At 32.6% G+C, this 16,636-nt stretch overlaps 3 protein-coding genes across 5 annotated transcripts; 2 read left to right on the forward strand and 1 right to left on the reverse strand.

Annotated features, from left to right (window-relative positions):
* Positions 1 to 1,864: 1,864 nt before the first annotated feature.
* On the forward strand, positions 1,865 to 2,963 carry LOC100791264 (pectinesterase inhibitor 6). The gene has a single exon (XM_003521523.5). The coding sequence runs from the start codon at positions 2,091 to 2,093 to the stop codon at positions 2,682 to 2,684; it is 594 nt and encodes a 197-aa protein (XP_003521571.1). The 5' UTR covers positions 1,865 to 2,090; the 3' UTR covers positions 2,685 to 2,963.
* Positions 2,964 to 6,930: 3,967 nt separating this feature from the next.
* LOC100782935 (UDP-glucuronic acid decarboxylase 2) lies at positions 6,931 to 10,984 on the forward strand. Its single transcript, XM_003520690.5, has 7 exons — positions 6,931 to 7,649; positions 7,750 to 7,897; positions 8,967 to 9,046; positions 9,169 to 9,252; positions 9,340 to 9,414; positions 10,039 to 10,131; positions 10,560 to 10,984. The coding sequence occupies exons 1-7, from the start codon at positions 7,056 to 7,058 to the stop codon at positions 10,770 to 10,772; spliced, it is 1,287 nt and encodes a 428-aa protein (XP_003520738.2). The 5' UTR covers positions 6,931 to 7,055; the 3' UTR covers positions 10,773 to 10,984.
* A 434-nt stretch (positions 10,985 to 11,418) lies between these two features.
* LOC100783471 (caffeoylshikimate esterase) lies at positions 11,419 to 15,713 on the reverse strand. Of its 3 annotated transcripts, XM_014773949.3 has the most exons (8): positions 15,487 to 15,713; positions 15,248 to 15,338; positions 15,107 to 15,139; positions 12,745 to 12,891; positions 12,521 to 12,651; positions 12,206 to 12,343; positions 11,995 to 12,093; positions 11,419 to 11,880 (listed from the first exon to the last, which is right to left on the reverse strand). In XM_014773949.3, exons 1-8 carry the CDS (start codon positions 15,511 to 15,513, stop codon positions 11,506 to 11,508), a joined length of 1,041 nt encoding a protein of 346 aa, XP_014629435.1. In that variant the 5' UTR covers positions 15,514 to 15,713; the 3' UTR covers positions 11,419 to 11,505. The 3 variants fall into 3 exon arrangements, with proteins under 3 accessions (XP_014629435.1, XP_006577149.1, XP_040870108.1); XM_006577086.4 differs by lacking the exon at positions 12,206 to 12,343; XM_041014174.1 differs by lacking the exon at positions 15,248 to 15,338 and having other exon boundaries at positions 15,487 to 15,704.
* Between the last annotated feature and the right edge of the window lie 923 nt (positions 15,714 to 16,636).

Below are 16,636 nucleotides of genomic sequence, written 5' to 3' on the forward strand. Positions count from 1 at the left end.
GCATAACTCTCCAAGACAAGACAAGACATTTTACGTGTTTGGTTCTGCTTTTGAGTCATGGTACACACCACATAACACAAGTTACTGTTAGTAGCTTCTGGCCTTTTGCATTGGATCTGTGAGTTTGCCACAATTCATTTCGTTCAAGAAACATGCATAAATGACACGTGTTTAAACATGTTGATGAACTTTGTCTTTTTAGATAAACTTGAATTTAATTAGTTACAACTTAAATTAATTTCTAAAATTTCAATAATATTGATACAACATATATCATACTTTAATTTTTATTTTTTTTACTACTTTTATATATAATGTTTAAATTTAAGTCTATAAATTTTAAATTTTAACACATTATATTAAATTAATAAACATAAAAGCCATATCTAAATTCAAACATTTTAATTTTACAATTTCTTCATTTGTTCTAAAATTCTTATTTCTGTAATTTATTTATATATAATAAAATAAATTATGCATTATCAGCCATATAAGGCATTTTCGGTTATGCCTCATTCATTAATTTCTTATAATAGTAACAATATTTTTTTAAAATAAAATCTTAAAAAAAACAATCTCGCTTTCATAAATTATGTACAGAGATCACTAAGTTATGTAATGAGAAAAGAGAGATAATCTTTTAAAAAATGAATAATTTGAGAGGATGAATAAAGTAGAAATCCCACTTTACAAAATGAATAGTACTAAAAAAAATTAAATTATAGAAGTAGATTGAAATAATTTATCATGATTAATACCAAATTATTCAATCAATGTTAATTATTAGTTTCATAATTTTTGTCGGTACGAGAAATTTGAACTCACAATTTTTTTCTTTAATCACAAAATCAACCTTATAAACTTAAGATTTTTATTAAAATGACTAAATCTAATTTCACTTGAACCAATGATTTATTGTTGAAATTAATTTTATAATTTTTCTAGTTAAATAACTTTGCATTATTGAATATTGTAATTAATTGGATGTATATCTAAATTAATCTGGATAATATCTTTTTTTTTATCAAAATGTGTACCATTATTGTTAGAGAAATTAGTGCCCCCTAAGGTTTGTATAATGCCCGTATGGCTTAATCAATATCTTCTCATTTTTCTCTAATTTGTTAAAATAGGCAAGAACGACAGAGACCTCATGTAATCAAACCCAACATGAGGCATTAGTGCCAAGCAAATTGAGGTCCCATTCGGCTCACCCACCCCTCTTTTCTCGCGTAACCGTCTCATTTTCTTTAACGTCTTTGGCCATTGTCTTGAAGTAGTAATTAGACATTAGACATTAAGTTCAAACTAATGACAACACGACACATTTCCCTTTTTGTTATGGCAAGGACTTATGGGAATAAAGTTCTGCGAGTACAAATAACTGAAATAATTAATAAATGTTTCTAAGTCAGTTAAGTTTTTTTTTTCTGCCTTTTAATTTCGGCCCTTTATTTCATGAATGATAGTTATGAAATAGGATATGTTATTTGTCATACAAAAGTTTGTACAATAGAATATTTTTATCTATCTCCTCTATATAATTTACTATATACATCATAAGATATAATGGAGAGAAATAGACTACAAAAATTATAAATTATTGTATGTGAATCACATGTTTTATGAAATACGAATGCTGATTATGTTTGATCCTCAGTGTTAGATATCTCATTGTAAGATTGATCAGCATAGAAACAATAAGCCTTCACAAAAAAGAAAAACCGGAGTGTATATCTTATTACTATTCAGTTATTCTTATCATGACACGTGCGAATCTCACTTTCGGTTCACATGTTATGTTACCAACTTTTTTCCCATATATTTCAGTTCACCACCCGTATCCCTTTTCTTAATTGCACTCACTAGCCTCATGCCTATGCAACAGTTCCCCGTAGAAAACAAAGTCCATAAAGTGAAACATAACATGCTGCTATTTTAAAAACCTTACCTTCAAACCTAAATCTCACAGTTCCGAGTTCTCTAATTCTTGACTCCGTTGGGTTCTTAATCCACTTATATCCCCAACTAGAATCAGAATTACTTTCTTTTTTCCTTTATCTTGTTCAATTCATTGGCATTCTTCTAAAATGATTATTATAGCACGCCTTATGTTTCTTCTTGCATTGTTTCTTTTACTCGTAACAAATACAGGCCAAATGGTATTTGCACAAGATGACAATAATGTTAGAGATGCTTGCAGTGTGACAAGGTTCCAAAGCCTTTGTGTTCAGACGCTAGGGCATTTTTCCCGCACTGCAGGAACAAGCCCCAGCAAGTGGGCACGCGCGGGAGTATCCGTGTCAATAGGCGAGGTCAAGAATGTTGAAGCATATCTAGCACAAGTGAAACGTCAAGGACAATTGAAGGGAAGAAACAGTGTTGCCCTTTCAGATTGTGTTGAAACTTTTGGCTATGCCATTGACGAGCTTCACAAATCACTTGGCGTGCTAAGGAGCCTAAGCAAAAGCAAGTTCAGCACCCAAATGGGTGACCTCAACACGTGGATCAGTGCAGCACTCACTGATGAGGTGACTTGCCTCGATGGGTTTGAAGGCAGCAAGGGGACCAATGTTAAATTGCTGCAAAACCGGGTTCAGAATGCGTCTTACATCACAAGTAACGCTCTTGCTCTCATCAACAAACTTGCCACTGAAGGTCTGGGAAGCATCAATGATCCATAGAAGTTCTGAAATTGGTAAAAAAATTATATGTGTAATTCTCTAAATTAAGGATTGTATCATATATAAATAAGCTGTGAACAAGTGTCTATAGATACTATATAACAGTGGTTTTATGTGTCTAAATTAAAGATTGTATACTTGTTTTTTAATGATCCGGGAAATGTGACCACATGTGAGATATGTTAACGTTTCGATATGTGGTTTTACTAGAACTATGATGCTGCTTGCTCTTTGTAAATATGAAATGCAATAGTAAAAGCTGTTCTCTCGTTGAAGTTATTATTTAGTTGTGCCCTCTTCTTACAGATTTTATCAGTAGTCTTTTTAATGCTGTTCTTCGATTAGTTGGTCACGTCTTTAATTAGTACCAGTCAAATTGATATCCACTAGTACATGTACCTGATCAATATGGACGGATAATTTTTTAGGGAGGGATAAAATAATTATCTTAATATATATAAATATTTTTTTTTAAAAAAAATCATAGATTAAAAGTATTTTGAAAAATGTTGGAAAAAATTAACTAAAAATTATTACATTTTATAATATACTTTACATAATCGATTACAATCTACTTTACCCAAATTTCAGATATTATATATAAGTTAACATGTTATTTTACCTAAAAGTATAAGTTTTGAATTAGAAAAAAAGTTATATTGTTTAAAAATTAAAAATTATTAATTTCACTACTATTGAAGCATGAAATATGAAAAGAAATAAAGACTTTCAAATCTTTAATTATATTAATAATGTCAATAATTTGTTAAATGAATGAATGTCTTTTTTAGATATATGTATATATTATAATTGAAAAATTGACAACACTTATCATACAATTTATTTTATTTAAAAATGGTTGATACAAGTAATAGATGCTTGTGTTTCATAATAAAATTGTTCAGGATTTGAATTTATAGTATGAAATAAATTATGTTAAAAGAAAAATATTGTCCTAACAAATATTAACCATTTTTATGGTAAAAAAACAAAAATATAATTAAATTAATTGAATCACATATTTTTTTAAAAAAATAAATTAGTGGATATATACAAAATCAAAATAGTATAAAAATATTTCCACAATAAAAATAAATATGCTAGTTGGACCGCGGCCTAGAGCATGACTGGGCTTACACTCATTCATTCACTTAGGCTGTTCCAGCTCACCCTAGTCCTGGGCCTTTTGAGCCTCCATATTTACTTGCTGCACCATGGCATTACTCACAAGCAACACAACGACAACAGTAGTGAAGAGAAACCTTATGGCATTGTATAGCGGATTGCGCCAGTAAGACCAATGTTGTTTCCATAAGCAAACCATGCATTGGGTAAAACAAGAACTAACGAATAACCACCAGAAAAAACACCTCCATCAGCTACCAAATCTCGGTGCATTTCACTCCCCAGGAAAACAGTCATGGTAAGAATCGCCACCACAGCAACCTTAAACATAATAGAAACACTTGAGTAAGTAACTTATCATGAAACTAAGATAATTTGAAAAACTCATGTTCAAATTCAAATATACGTACTTAGCAAAGTTTGAAGATGTAGTAAAATGAAATGCGCTTCATGGGTAAATTCTCACATAGACCAATTAGTTGCAGTTATAAACTTAATGATGCATTTCAAGGTTAAGACCAAGCTTGTTTTTACTTGTTGTAACACATTTCCTTTGTCCACCAGAGATACCTCTTAACATCGCATTTTTCACAATATCTAACTCGCGCAACCAGCAGATGGCCTCTCTTTCCTGAACTTGGGGCAGACAATTTCTTGTAATTTGAATAGGCCAGAACAACACTTAATTACAGTTTCAGGAAAGATGTTTTTTTTAATAATTAACTAAAGCACCTTTGTGAAAATTGTTTTAAGTTAAGATGAAGCATTCATCTACCATTTAAAACCTGTTTTAAGTAAGGACGTGCAATAATTTAGAAAGACAATTCAACCACCGGTGTGTTTATTCTCTCTTATTTACATTAACAATGAAAATAAAAAATAAAAGTAAATATCCTAAAATAATCCTATATAATCAAGAAAATTCAAACTAGAGGTTACCTTCGATGTTACGCCCATCAGTAAACCGATTCCCAAATGGAATTGTATATTTATTTGCCTGTTAATAAACAGATATGAATCAAATCAAAGAGCTCAGAGCAAAAAACTCCTCTATCTGTCTGGAATGAATGTATCTCCTGTCTAAGGTTTCCGTTAACTAATGAAGAGAATTACAAGAGATCGTTCTTAACGAGGATTACGTTACACTATATTATATTGTTAATAAAATGTGACTCCTTCCAAAGATATAACACTGTAAGTTGAAGAGGGATTCCTCGTGAATCAAGCGGGTGGCGTGGTTAGAACACTCTACAACTCTCAAATACCAAACCTCAAAGGTGAAGACTAAAGACAATATGATTTTTTTAATATAATTAAAATTAAAATTTTCAAACAAAAGAGGGGAAAAAGAAAAATATTTTTTTTATCTGACATAAAAGCAATTATATATTTAGGTAACAACCTAGCTAGTTCCTTCATACATAAGATAAACTTATAGTATTGATCAAAATATGAAATTGTTTCCTCATGTTGAAGGTATGTACTTAACAGTACTCCCTCCCACCTCTACTCTACTCTGGAGAGAGCTAGGGATTCCATCTTTCTAGCATATATATACTTAATTTGGACCAAAGAGAGAGACGCGTCTCTCATAACCTGTCCTGTGCTCGAGAAGATAAACTCTATCTCTTAATAAGTTAATTAAGAATGTTAAGCTTAGTTGAAAGCTGGCTAATGGAGGCACCTTTTATGGGCCTCATGATGTCAAACTTTGATTACATTAAGCCTAGTAATTAGTAGTAACCTAGAATGGGAAATTAAGTAAAACCAAGTCCAAATTTGGAGCCAACAAACACTGTCACTAGCAACAGCTTCTCATAACAAAGCCTCTGTCTAATAGTGTGGACATTAGGTGTTTAACAATAAATAGCTTCCTAATTCATTTTGGACCTTCCCTCCTTTCCCTTCTCTTCCCATCAAGCAAAGGATCGTATTACACCAAATCAGTTTTTTCGGAAGTTAGTAGTCCCCCCCCCCCCCCCCCACCAAAAGCTGTGATCAATCATGAATCCCGCACCCTCTTATTTTACAATTCAACCCGGTTATGTCATTGATTTGTTTGAAAGCATAGTGCAGACTACTATTTCACACATAATTACATATAGGCAATTTTTAATACACAAAAAAAGCCTACAGTTAAAAAGAAAATCTGTAATATTATACAAATATGCATAATTCATTTTTAAAATATATAATAACAATGACCAAATTCTAATTTATTAGGCGAGGGTTAGTCATATGAATCAAATGACACTGTAATGTTTTGTTATATAAACCATGTTTATAAAAAACTATTAAACTTCTAAATCATGGCCTTTTCATGTCTTCTTCACATATACTTCAATAAACAAATAATTATTACTAACAATGGTAAAATGAATTGTACGACCCGTTGGGTCAAACGTGACAAATGGAACTAACCTAAATTATATATGGATCTTATTTTTTTGTCCAGAATCAATGACATATCAAGTCAATCCATATTGATTTATTTTATTTTTTAAAATCTAAATTTATATAAATTCTAAACTCAAAAAAACATCATATTATTATCTTTAGTTATTATCGGGTCAATTCATATTGATCCAATTCTGTCTGGATCATTTTTTTAGTTTAATCCGACTCGATCCATTTTATTATCTTTAGTTATTATACACAAGTACAACTTGATTATAGATTTAATGTTGTTCTTATTGTCAAAATGAGGTAAAAATTATTATTCCATTTGGTATAGTGGATTGACAGCCATTTAGAAATCTTTTATATTCTAGAATTATTCTTATTTTTATCCATTTGGCCTAGCGTGAATTTAAAAAAGATGAAATAAGTGTTTTATTTATGTTGTTCTTAATTAGCAAGTATTCTATAAATGAATGATGATATTTAAACACCCCTGTATTATAAACATCCGACGGTCACTTCGTATTTCTCTATCTTCTTCTTTATAAAATCATATTATTTATTATATATATATATATATATATATATATATATATATATATATATATATATATATATATATATATATATATATATATATATTTTTTTTTTTTTTTCATTCTCTCTTTGGGTATGAAATAGCATTTTAGGTTTGTAAATATGTTTTTCCCTTTAAAGATTAATTAGAATTCAAAATTGAAGAAGAAAACATGGGGGACTTTGGGTACGTTAGAGCATAAAACCTGGGCGAGTTTATAATTTAACAGCGAAACGCAAGCACCCCACTCTTGGATCTGATTGGCGAGAATGTCTTCGTCTTCTTCGGGCTTGATTTTCCGAGGGCACGAGGCCCATCCCATGGACGACGCCTATTACCCGAAGCCGCAGAAGCCATGGCTCTCCTTCGGCTACCTCCTCCGCGAACAGCGTCTCCACTTCCTCCTCCTCGGCTTTGTCCTCGCAACCCTCTTCTTCTTCCTCCTCCCATCATCGTCCCCTTCCCAACCCCTTGGAGCCCACGACCCATTCCCCACCCCTTACTTGGAGCCCACCCGCTGGCCCACCAACTCCCGAAGCTACGACGTCGTCTCCGTGCATTCCGTGGGAAAAATCCCTCTCGGGATTAAGCGGAAGGGGCTCCGGATCGTCGTCACCGGTGGGGCCGGCTTCGTCGGGTCTCACTTGGTGGATCGGTTGATTGCCCGAGGAGACAGCGTCATCGTCGTCGACAATTTTTTCACCGGAATGAAAGAAAACGTGATGCACCATTTTGGGAACCCCAACTTCGAGCTCATCCGACACGACGTCGTTGAGCCTCTCCTGTTAGAGGTCGACCAGATCTACCATCTCGCTTGCCCCGCATCCCCTGTCCATTACAAGTTTAATCCAGTCAAGACTATCATATCCTTTTCTTACATTCTATTCTATTCTATTTATTATTATTATTGTGGTGTGTGTTTTGGAATTGGAATTATCCTTAATTGAGCTAGTTTTAATTCACAAGACCAACGTGGTCGGGACGCTGAACATGCTGGGACTTGCTAAAAGAGTGGGTGCTAGGTTCTTGTTAACCAGTACCAGTGAGATTTATGGTGATCCTCTGGAACACCCTCAGAAGGAAACCTATTGGGGCAACGTTAATCCCATTGGTCAGTTCCCATCTCTCTCTCTCTTATCTTCTTTCTGTTAGCAATACCCTATGGTGTGAGATTCGCATGCTCTGCGCCAGAGATGCAAGTTAGTTTAGATTTACAAGACTCACCTGAGAAGTGAGAACCATGGTGTTGCGAGAGCACACCACTGTTTGTTTCTGTGTGTTTTCCTTTTCAAACAAGAGCACTTTTCTTTCTTCAAATTTTTTATATAAAATATTAGTAACAAAATATTTTAAAATCAGACCAATAATGAGAAAAACTTAAAATTTACATTCATTTGGTAAAAAATCCGGAAAAAGGACAGTCAAACCAACCGTGGTTTTTGGCTTGTGAGACACGTGGGACATCATAACAGGACCACGTTTCCCATACCCTGTCAAAATTATCATGGCCCACGAGGAAATACCTCGTTCCAGGGTCCACCAACGGAGTGTTCAGATCTTTGTTTGTTGTTCTCTCTACAATCATAATGTGAAATTGCAATGATCACACTCACACTATATTGCACTATAAAAATCATCATCGTAAAAGGTGAAAACTTAAAAGGGCTGATTTATTCTATCCGCATGAATCGAAGAAAGTTTCAAAAAAAATTTATAAAAACTTAATCTCATGTTTAATTAAATGAATTAGATTCCATTGAACTGAAAAGGGTTGATACTTGGCGTTTTCAGTACGATAACGACTAACCCACAAGTACAAACTATACAATGTTTGGTGTGGTTAAACAAAAACAAAAGGAATAATATAGTACCCGACAATCATCGATAATCGTGTATAGAATGATTAGAATCACGATTTACTTTCATGAGATTAATTAAGTTTTTACTTTTTTTTGGTAGTATTAAGTTTTTTTATTTGATATTACTTAATAAAAAGTATATGTAAAATATATCATGAAAATACTTGCCATTTCATCTTTAGTTTCCAAAGTAGAAGGATTAGAAATGGAAGGCTTGCCAAAAATTTGACTCCAGATTATTTTTTTTTTCCTTTGTTAAAAAGTAATTCATCCTCTCATTCATTTTCTTTAGTATTAAAACGGCATACCAAATATTGATAGGTGTTCGAAGCTGCTATGACGAGGGAAAGCGTACTGCTGAGACGTTGACCATGGATTACCACAGAGGAGCTGGAGTCGAGGTAATTTTCAATCTGCCTAACATATCTACCTCTTAATTGTTCTATTTTCTTTGCTAATTAATTTCATTTTTCAAGCAAACAAAAATAATTTCAAATTTTTGTTTGTATATCATTTTTTTCAGGTGAGAATAGCTAGGATTTTCAACACCTACGGGCCACGAATGTGCTTAGATGATGGTCGCGTCGTTAGTAACTTCGTCGCTCAGGTAATTAAACTCAAATTTGTTTTCAAGTTTGGAATGCATATGGTGGCTTTCTTAGTCAAGTGTCGCTAATTGGTGGCGTTAATACAGGCACTAAGGAAGGAGCCTTTGACGGTTTATGGGGATGGGAAGCAGACTAGGAGTTTTCAATATGTTTCTGATTTGGTAAGTCATATACTTCTTTTTCTCTCTCGTCTATTAATAATTAGTATGCTGATAAAAGCAAGTCTTGTCTAATATGTTTTGTCTAATCAAATATAAATTTTAGTTTCACATATATATATATATTGTTTCCGATGCTTCAATTGGAAGTAGCTTGACTTTCAAGCCAGAAACACGTGAACTTAATTTCCCCGGTGCATACTGCATATATACACAACAAACAATTCTTGGCTTCATGTAATCACTCTTTTCTTCCGGCATCCATTCACGTGTGAAAGTAGAATTATGGTTGAGAATCATAATTTCAATTCTAATTCAAGAGTAGTGATGGTGAGCGCAAGAGTGGTGACAATATAATAACGGTAAAAGTGATAACAATAGTTGATGATAATACTGACTGTGACATGACATCAATAGTAGTGGGGGCCAATGGTGATGAGGACAAAGAGTAGTTGTGTAATGCGTAGTAATTTAAAAATTGTAATTTGAATGGAAGGTATTAGGAATTGAGAATGGTCAATTTTAGTTATATTACAATTACAATTCTACAGAATTGAATTTTGAAATTGCCGTTTTAATTTTTTTTTTTTTATAAAAAAAAGACTTCTAAATTTCATGTTGGCACAGGTGGAGGGGCTGATGCGCCTTATGGAAGGTGAACATGTTGGACCTTTCAATCTTGGAAATCCGGGTGAATTCACCATGCTTGAACTTGCCAAGGTAAAGTAGAGATTCTTGCTCTCATATATTCCTGAATAGAGGAAAACGTCGATGCTTACCTCTTTTTTTTTTTGGTGAGCAAAACTCTTATTTTTCACTATGCTTGTAACATTACCAATAGAAATTGGCCACAAAAATGTCTAAGGGCTATGAAGGAATATAAAAGTACTCATGATCATGCACATTACGTGGACAAAACCAAAAGTCAGAATCATACCTCTATGTTATATGAAATGATGCTTACTTAAAGGGAAGCATTTAGGCATCATTCTTAGAAATGAATTGTTGTGCCAAACAAATGGCTCTACTAACCCAGCCACATAAATATAAATGAGGAATGCCAATTGGGAAGAAAAGAATTGGTTTTGTGATAAGATGTTCTATGGTTAACGAACGATAATATTGTATATTTGGTGATGGTGATGCAGGTGGTACAAGAAACAATAGATCCAGAGGCTAAGATAGAGTACAGGCCCAACACAGAGGATGACCCACACAAGAGAAAGCCTGATATTAGTAGGGCCAAGGAGCAACTGGGCTGGGAACCCAAGGTGGACCTACGGAAGGGACTCCCTCTAATGGTTTCTGACTTCCGACAACGCATTTTTGGGGACCAAAAGGAAGGAACAACCTCTGCCTAATTCTTGCTAGGAAAATGGAAATTGAAGTTGCAAAAGGGGATTGTAGTTTGCATTTTCATAGCATTAGCCAGAAAACAGTTAGTGGGATTTCCCATCTCTTCACATTAGTCAGAGCTATATACATAAATTTCCCTTTTGTAGTTTGTCCTTTATGAATTTTTATAGTATGTAATGTACCGTTGATGTCCATATTGATGATTATATTTCTAAAATTCCGACCCTTATTCCCCCTTAGCCATGATATTCGGTACTAAAGTATACAAGAAAGTTTATAAACGTCTAATGATTAATTATGAAACGGAAATATGTCTGAGAATTTACCTTTGGACATGAGTTGCAAAAACATTGAACCTAATGGAGATGTGCCGCATATCAAATTATTCGAATAAAACAGACACAGGATTGTCTTTTCTAATTCTCTTTCCTCTGCATCTTTGTTATTAACTTTTAAGGGGACTTGTATAGATTGGTTTTGCTGGTATTACTATAACTTTATAAGCTTATTAGCCCAATTATAGTATCATCGAATTTTGTTATTGATGTTAACCCAATGGAAATTTTGTGAAACGACGCTATTTGGAGCTTTGCCACATTTCGCTTTACTTTTTGTAAGTGGACTCCTACCAATTAGGCGAGCACGGGGAAATGGCCACATAATAAAACGGTATATAGGTACATGCCACATGATCACAGTCCCTAACTCCCTACCATAGTAGCACAACAATTTAAAATTTTAAATTGCTGAGTGGTATAGCATGCGGTTTCCTTTCAACCCACAAAGATAGCTTCTTCGCCCGTTTGCTTGCTTTACAATCTTTGGTGATGATGCAACTGTTGTAAATCTCTCAATCCCATAGTTACAAGTCTCAATTTGTTGTGATGAAGCATGAGTGGCATTGCTGGTGTGCTTGTCTAGCCACATTATAATGTCTGCAAAGACTTTTTCGATGTTCTCATCAGTCTCCCCCGATGTTAAGCCATGCCACATTCCAGGGTACAATTTTATGGTCTTATCTTTGCTACTGGCTCGCTCATATAATGCCCTGCTTACTTCTGGATCTGTCACTGTATCAGCTTCTCCATGCAATACAAAAAACGGCAGGGTCACCTGCTCAAAACTCAGTCAATGAACCAAACAAAATCAGGTATAATAAGTATATATAAGAAGTGGTAATTTTTTATTGTGAACTAGATCCAATATAAAATCAAACGAGTTTATAACCTTATATAAGCTGTCTTCAAGGCTCATGCTGATTCTCAACATTTCTAATGCTGTTTTTAGCCTTGGCTTGTCCTGGTATATCAACTTGTTTTTCCTTATCTGCAATGACCCTCATAGGAAGAGGCACATTAGTTAACCCTAGCACTAAATCAACAAGACTTTAAGTCATTTAAGCAAGCATCTCAATTACAATTTACAATATAAACCTCACCCTCTCTCGTTTAGCAGGGTCTTTAAAGGCTGAATCGATGACATCCTTTGTGGGAACTATCTTCCACTTTGGGATTATATCTTCAACTTTAGTTAATATGTTGACCACCACCGGGTGTGGCTTCACCTTCTCTGATATCTGGCTTATTGTTTCAACATTTGAATAAGCCATGTTTAATTTTTACGTAGGAAAAAGTAACTATTCAATTAATGGAATTAATAGAGTTACTCAAATTATTTTTATTCCATTAGTATGATTTATTTTCCTAGACTAAAAATATTGTTTAAAAATTTTATTATTATTTTTAGTTCATACCTTACACATGGGTGCGACGAGAACTGCACCGTCCCAGAATGAAGGGTCCTTTTTATGTAAAAGAAGGCTCACTGCTCCTCCCATGGACTCTCCATACAAGAATCTAGCCTTTGCCTTATACTCTTGCAGCTCTGAAATATGCAAATGAATTATGAGCCATAAAGTTTTGCCAAAATATCTCAGGTTTCAATAGAGTTGAGAATTTAAATTATTTGGATCCATACCGCTGACTGACTTGAAAAAGTCATAACAATCGTTAACGATGTTATCAAATTTTTTTATGTAACAACGAGCACCTTCAGAACGTCCATGCCCTTCATAATCCATACCGAACACAGCATATTTGGCACACGCTAGCCGTACACCACATTCTACACCCATCATGCAAACAAACAAACAAATTAATTAACTGTATTACAAATTTTCATTCTAACATATACAATCATAACGATATGTTTTTCTCCGCACAAATGCACATCAAGTCAAATGCTTGGCTAAATTAGTTATGCTTGCCTACCCAGCATTAAGTTTGGGACAGACAATTTAATTTGGTCCAATGTTGCGTTTTAGTCATGCAAGAGCATTGTTCTAGATTGCTGAACAAATAATGGTCATTTGATACTTATTGAACAACGCATACTTGTGAAAATAAATAATAGCAAGAAGCTTTATTATTCCCCATCTTCGCTTAAAGTCTTCCATATGTATTATTGTCAATGTTTGCACTGTAAACTACTCACTGCAATTTCACAGTGACAAATCATTAGTTATATTTCTCATTATTTTTCAAATCTCTTCAAGGAAATATTATGTTAAACTCTAACTTTTTTCTTTTTTATTTTATAAAAAAAATGCTTAAAACGTCTTTGCAATATTCGACACATATAAATCATAAATTAAATATAAAAAAAATCCAGTTATAATTTTTAATATAAGTGCTAATTTTTCATGTACTATTAATGCAATTTTTTTTACATTACTAATTAATAAAAAATATGTTAAAATTATTAATATATAGCCAAAAAATTTCGTACATTATACAAATATAGTTGCTAGTGATAAAATGATGTGACTAGCGAGATTCACCATCCCATCCCTTCTTTGCCTCCGTGCCTCCCCACACCATGTGTAATTATTACGACCAACTCTGCTGTGGGTTTTACTCGTGCTGCCTCATCTTTCTTTTTCGCCTGATCTTGTTTTAATATAATAATAATAATAATAATAATACAGTAATTTTAAAAAAAAATAGTATTAAAGGTCCGTCGGCAGAAAGGAAAATAATAAAAAAATGAATTAAATAAAAAATTAAATTAAAATATAATGTTAAAGCGTGAGTCACATATTATTTTACTATTTATTTATTTTCTTTTTTATCTTCTTATTTTTCAAACCAACGCACCCAAGTTTCCCTCTAATTGTTGAGTCCACCGCAAGGAAAAAATAAAACAAATTCTTAATAGAATAATACCCCAGATCACTACCAATCATCTACCATTGGCATGTTGTGTACATGTCTGCCCACAAAATGACGAGCACGACCCACTAAGATGAAAATGCAAAAAATATTTTCAGCACGTACATCACTCTGTGTTGGAGAAAAATATTACTATAAAAAATTTTAAAATCTTCTTTTACTTGATTTTTTATTGGTTGAATTTTATATGTATGTGATTAAATATATAAAATGTGAGTGTAAAATATTAAATATTTAGTGATATGCATAAATAAAGTATTAAAAATATATTATCTGCTACATGTCAAACTTTTATTGATAAATTTTTTATTTAAAATAATAAATAAAACATATACCATATAACTACCGATTCTTTTTTCGTAGTACTGTAAATTTTAGTTCGATCCCACCATCCAATACTATAGATCTATGCGGCATGAACCAATACCATAAATAATCCTTTTCGGTCCAACTGTACCCTTACGTGGCTCAATGGTGTTATTATTATACATGGAAAATGGGAAGGCACACCAACCAAGTTTCACAGGTTTCATATTTTGGAATTGAAAGATTGACCGAGACAGTAAAATCAAACCTACGCTGATCTTGACACTCGAAATTTTTGGTGAACAAATGTTTTGCTTGAAATAAAATTAATCAAATGACGGTGGGTGCAAAATTGGCATCTAGAGTCAGAATAAAAATATCTGTAACTTTATTTTAAAGAATTATATAATATATCGGAGGTTCAACCGCTAAGGAATAAATATTCATGACTTCATACAAGTGTGTGTATATATATATATATTCTTGTCTTCATGGAAGATTGGAAGGAGGTTCAACCACCTACGACAAATATGCTAAGTCGGTGTTATTTTAAAGTGTTTGGAGAAATTCTACATTTTTTTAAAAAATATAATGTTTTTTCTTTTATTCTTAATTAGACGTATAACTTAGTATAAGATTAATATTCGCGCGCTCATTATATAAGTCTTAAGTCCTTGCTATATCACAAGTAAATTGATCTACTCATGTCTCAAAATGCAAAATTTAATCTGTCGACTTAACCACACGAGATATTTGGAAGGAAATTAAAACAAAGTGATGGAATAAAATTGATCATTAATTACCTCTCATGAAGCCACTGCATTCCATACCATAACCTGCAAGAAATAATTAATGAAGCCGAAGTAATTAATCACACCTACTAGGAGAGAGAGAGAGAGAGAGAGCTAGCTAGGGAGAAAAAATTAGAGGAGTGATGAATTCACCATGGCAAAGGAAAACCAGGCCCTTCGGAGAAGAGAAAGGCAACCATTTGCAAGTGAAGAGTTGCACTCCCCTTGAGTTCCTCCTGTATTCCTGATGTTGCAATCTCCATATATATGTTACCATAACCAGAAGAATATATATATATATATATATATATATATATATATAGAGAGAGAGAGAGAGAGAGAGAGAGAGAGAGAGGAGTGTATTGTTGAAAGAAAAGGGAGGAGTTAATTACTTCTTGATATTCAAACTCTAAATCCATATCAAAAAGATCGAAGCCAACGCCTTCCACCAACTTGGGATGAATGATGGATCTGTAATGCACGTAATGGTAGTGATGAAAGTTGTTAACTATAAGTGAAAAGCAACAAGAAGTTACTGCACAGGAATTGAATAGATAGGGGAGAAAGAGAATAACGGAGAACGGTCGGATATATAGAAAAAGAAGGTAGAGTCCTGTTCTTTTGGAAAGAGACGGTGAAGGTGTTTCTTATATATACAAATTTGATTGTTTTTTTTCTTCACTCAATAATTTCCGGTACTTTTTGCCTCAATTAATGTGTTTTTAGTTTTCTATTAGTATAATGAACTGTGAACGTACGTAGTCAATAATTTACATATACTAACCCAACACGTTTTTAAATTAAATTAATTTTTTTAATGAAATAAATAGTAACTTTTATATATTTTTAAAGAGTTTCACTATTCTATACTTTTATACAAAAATTTACATCGTCAAAATAATAAAAAATTATCATTAATATAATTTTTAAGTTAATTATAATAAAAATAAACCAATTTAATATACATAATTTTTTTATTTTGTTTGTAATTTAATGATAATGTATAATTATTTATACTTTTTTTCTTCTATCCAGAATTAAGAATTAATACTTCAATTACAAGCATTCATTTAAAGGATTAATCTGTTCTAATAAATTTTTTATACATATAAATTTATGGTTGAAATTAATCATTCACCACATAATTAAGAAATAAGATTATTTGTTCATCATATTATATGACAGTTAATGCATAGTCTATTTTTTCTTCCTTTAAGTCTCTTATATAAATAAATTAATGATTTTGTTGACATAAACTTTAGGCTAAAATGTTAACATTGGGCATAAACTAAATACAGAATAACACAGTCAACAATATTAAAGTCAACATTCATTAATAGTATGCTTTATTTGGTAAGAACATTTAATTTGTTCAAAGTTTTACTTGTGTCATTTATTTTTATTAATAATAATTAAATGATATGGATTGATGAAAGAATTTAATGCTATAGTTAAAGTTAAGAAATTATGTGTAGAAGAGCAGTGGAGGCTCTTTTTTCACTAAAAAGATCGAAAGAAGTAATGAGGTCAGGTGAGCGTTGA

This window comes from Glycine max, chromosome 3 (genome assembly GCF_000004515.6).
Source record: "Glycine max cultivar Williams 82 chromosome 3, Glycine_max_v4.0, whole genome shotgun sequence".
Lineage (NCBI taxonomy): Eukaryota > Viridiplantae > Streptophyta > Magnoliopsida > Fabales > Fabaceae > Glycine > Glycine max.

Coding starts and splice junctions, on each gene's coding strand:
- LOC100791264 (XM_003521523.5), top strand. CDS start 2,091: ATGATTATTATAGCACGCCTTATGTTTCTTCTTGCATTGTTTCTTTTA.
- LOC100782935 (XM_003520690.5), top strand. CDS start 7,056: ATGTCTTCGTCTTCTTCGGGCTTGATTTTCCGAGGGCACGAGGCCCAT. Junction 9,253..9,339: donor TTAGTAACTTCGTCGCTCAG/GTAATTAAACTC, acceptor GCGTTAATACAG/GCACTAAGGAAGGAGCCTTT. Junction 9,415..10,038: donor TTCAATATGTTTCTGATTTG/GTAAGTCATATA, acceptor ATGTTGGCACAG/GTGGAGGGGCTGATGCGCCT.
- LOC100783471 (XM_014773949.3), bottom strand. CDS start 15,513: ATGGATTTAGAGTTTGAATATCAAGAA. Junction 15,339..15,486: donor TAGAGTTTGAATATCAAGAA/GTAATTAACTCC, acceptor TTGCAACATCAG/GAATACAGGAGGAACTCAAG. Junction 15,140..15,247: donor CCTGGTTTTCCTTTGCCATG/GTGAATTCATCA, acceptor TATTTCTTGCAG/GTTATGGTATGGAATGCAGT.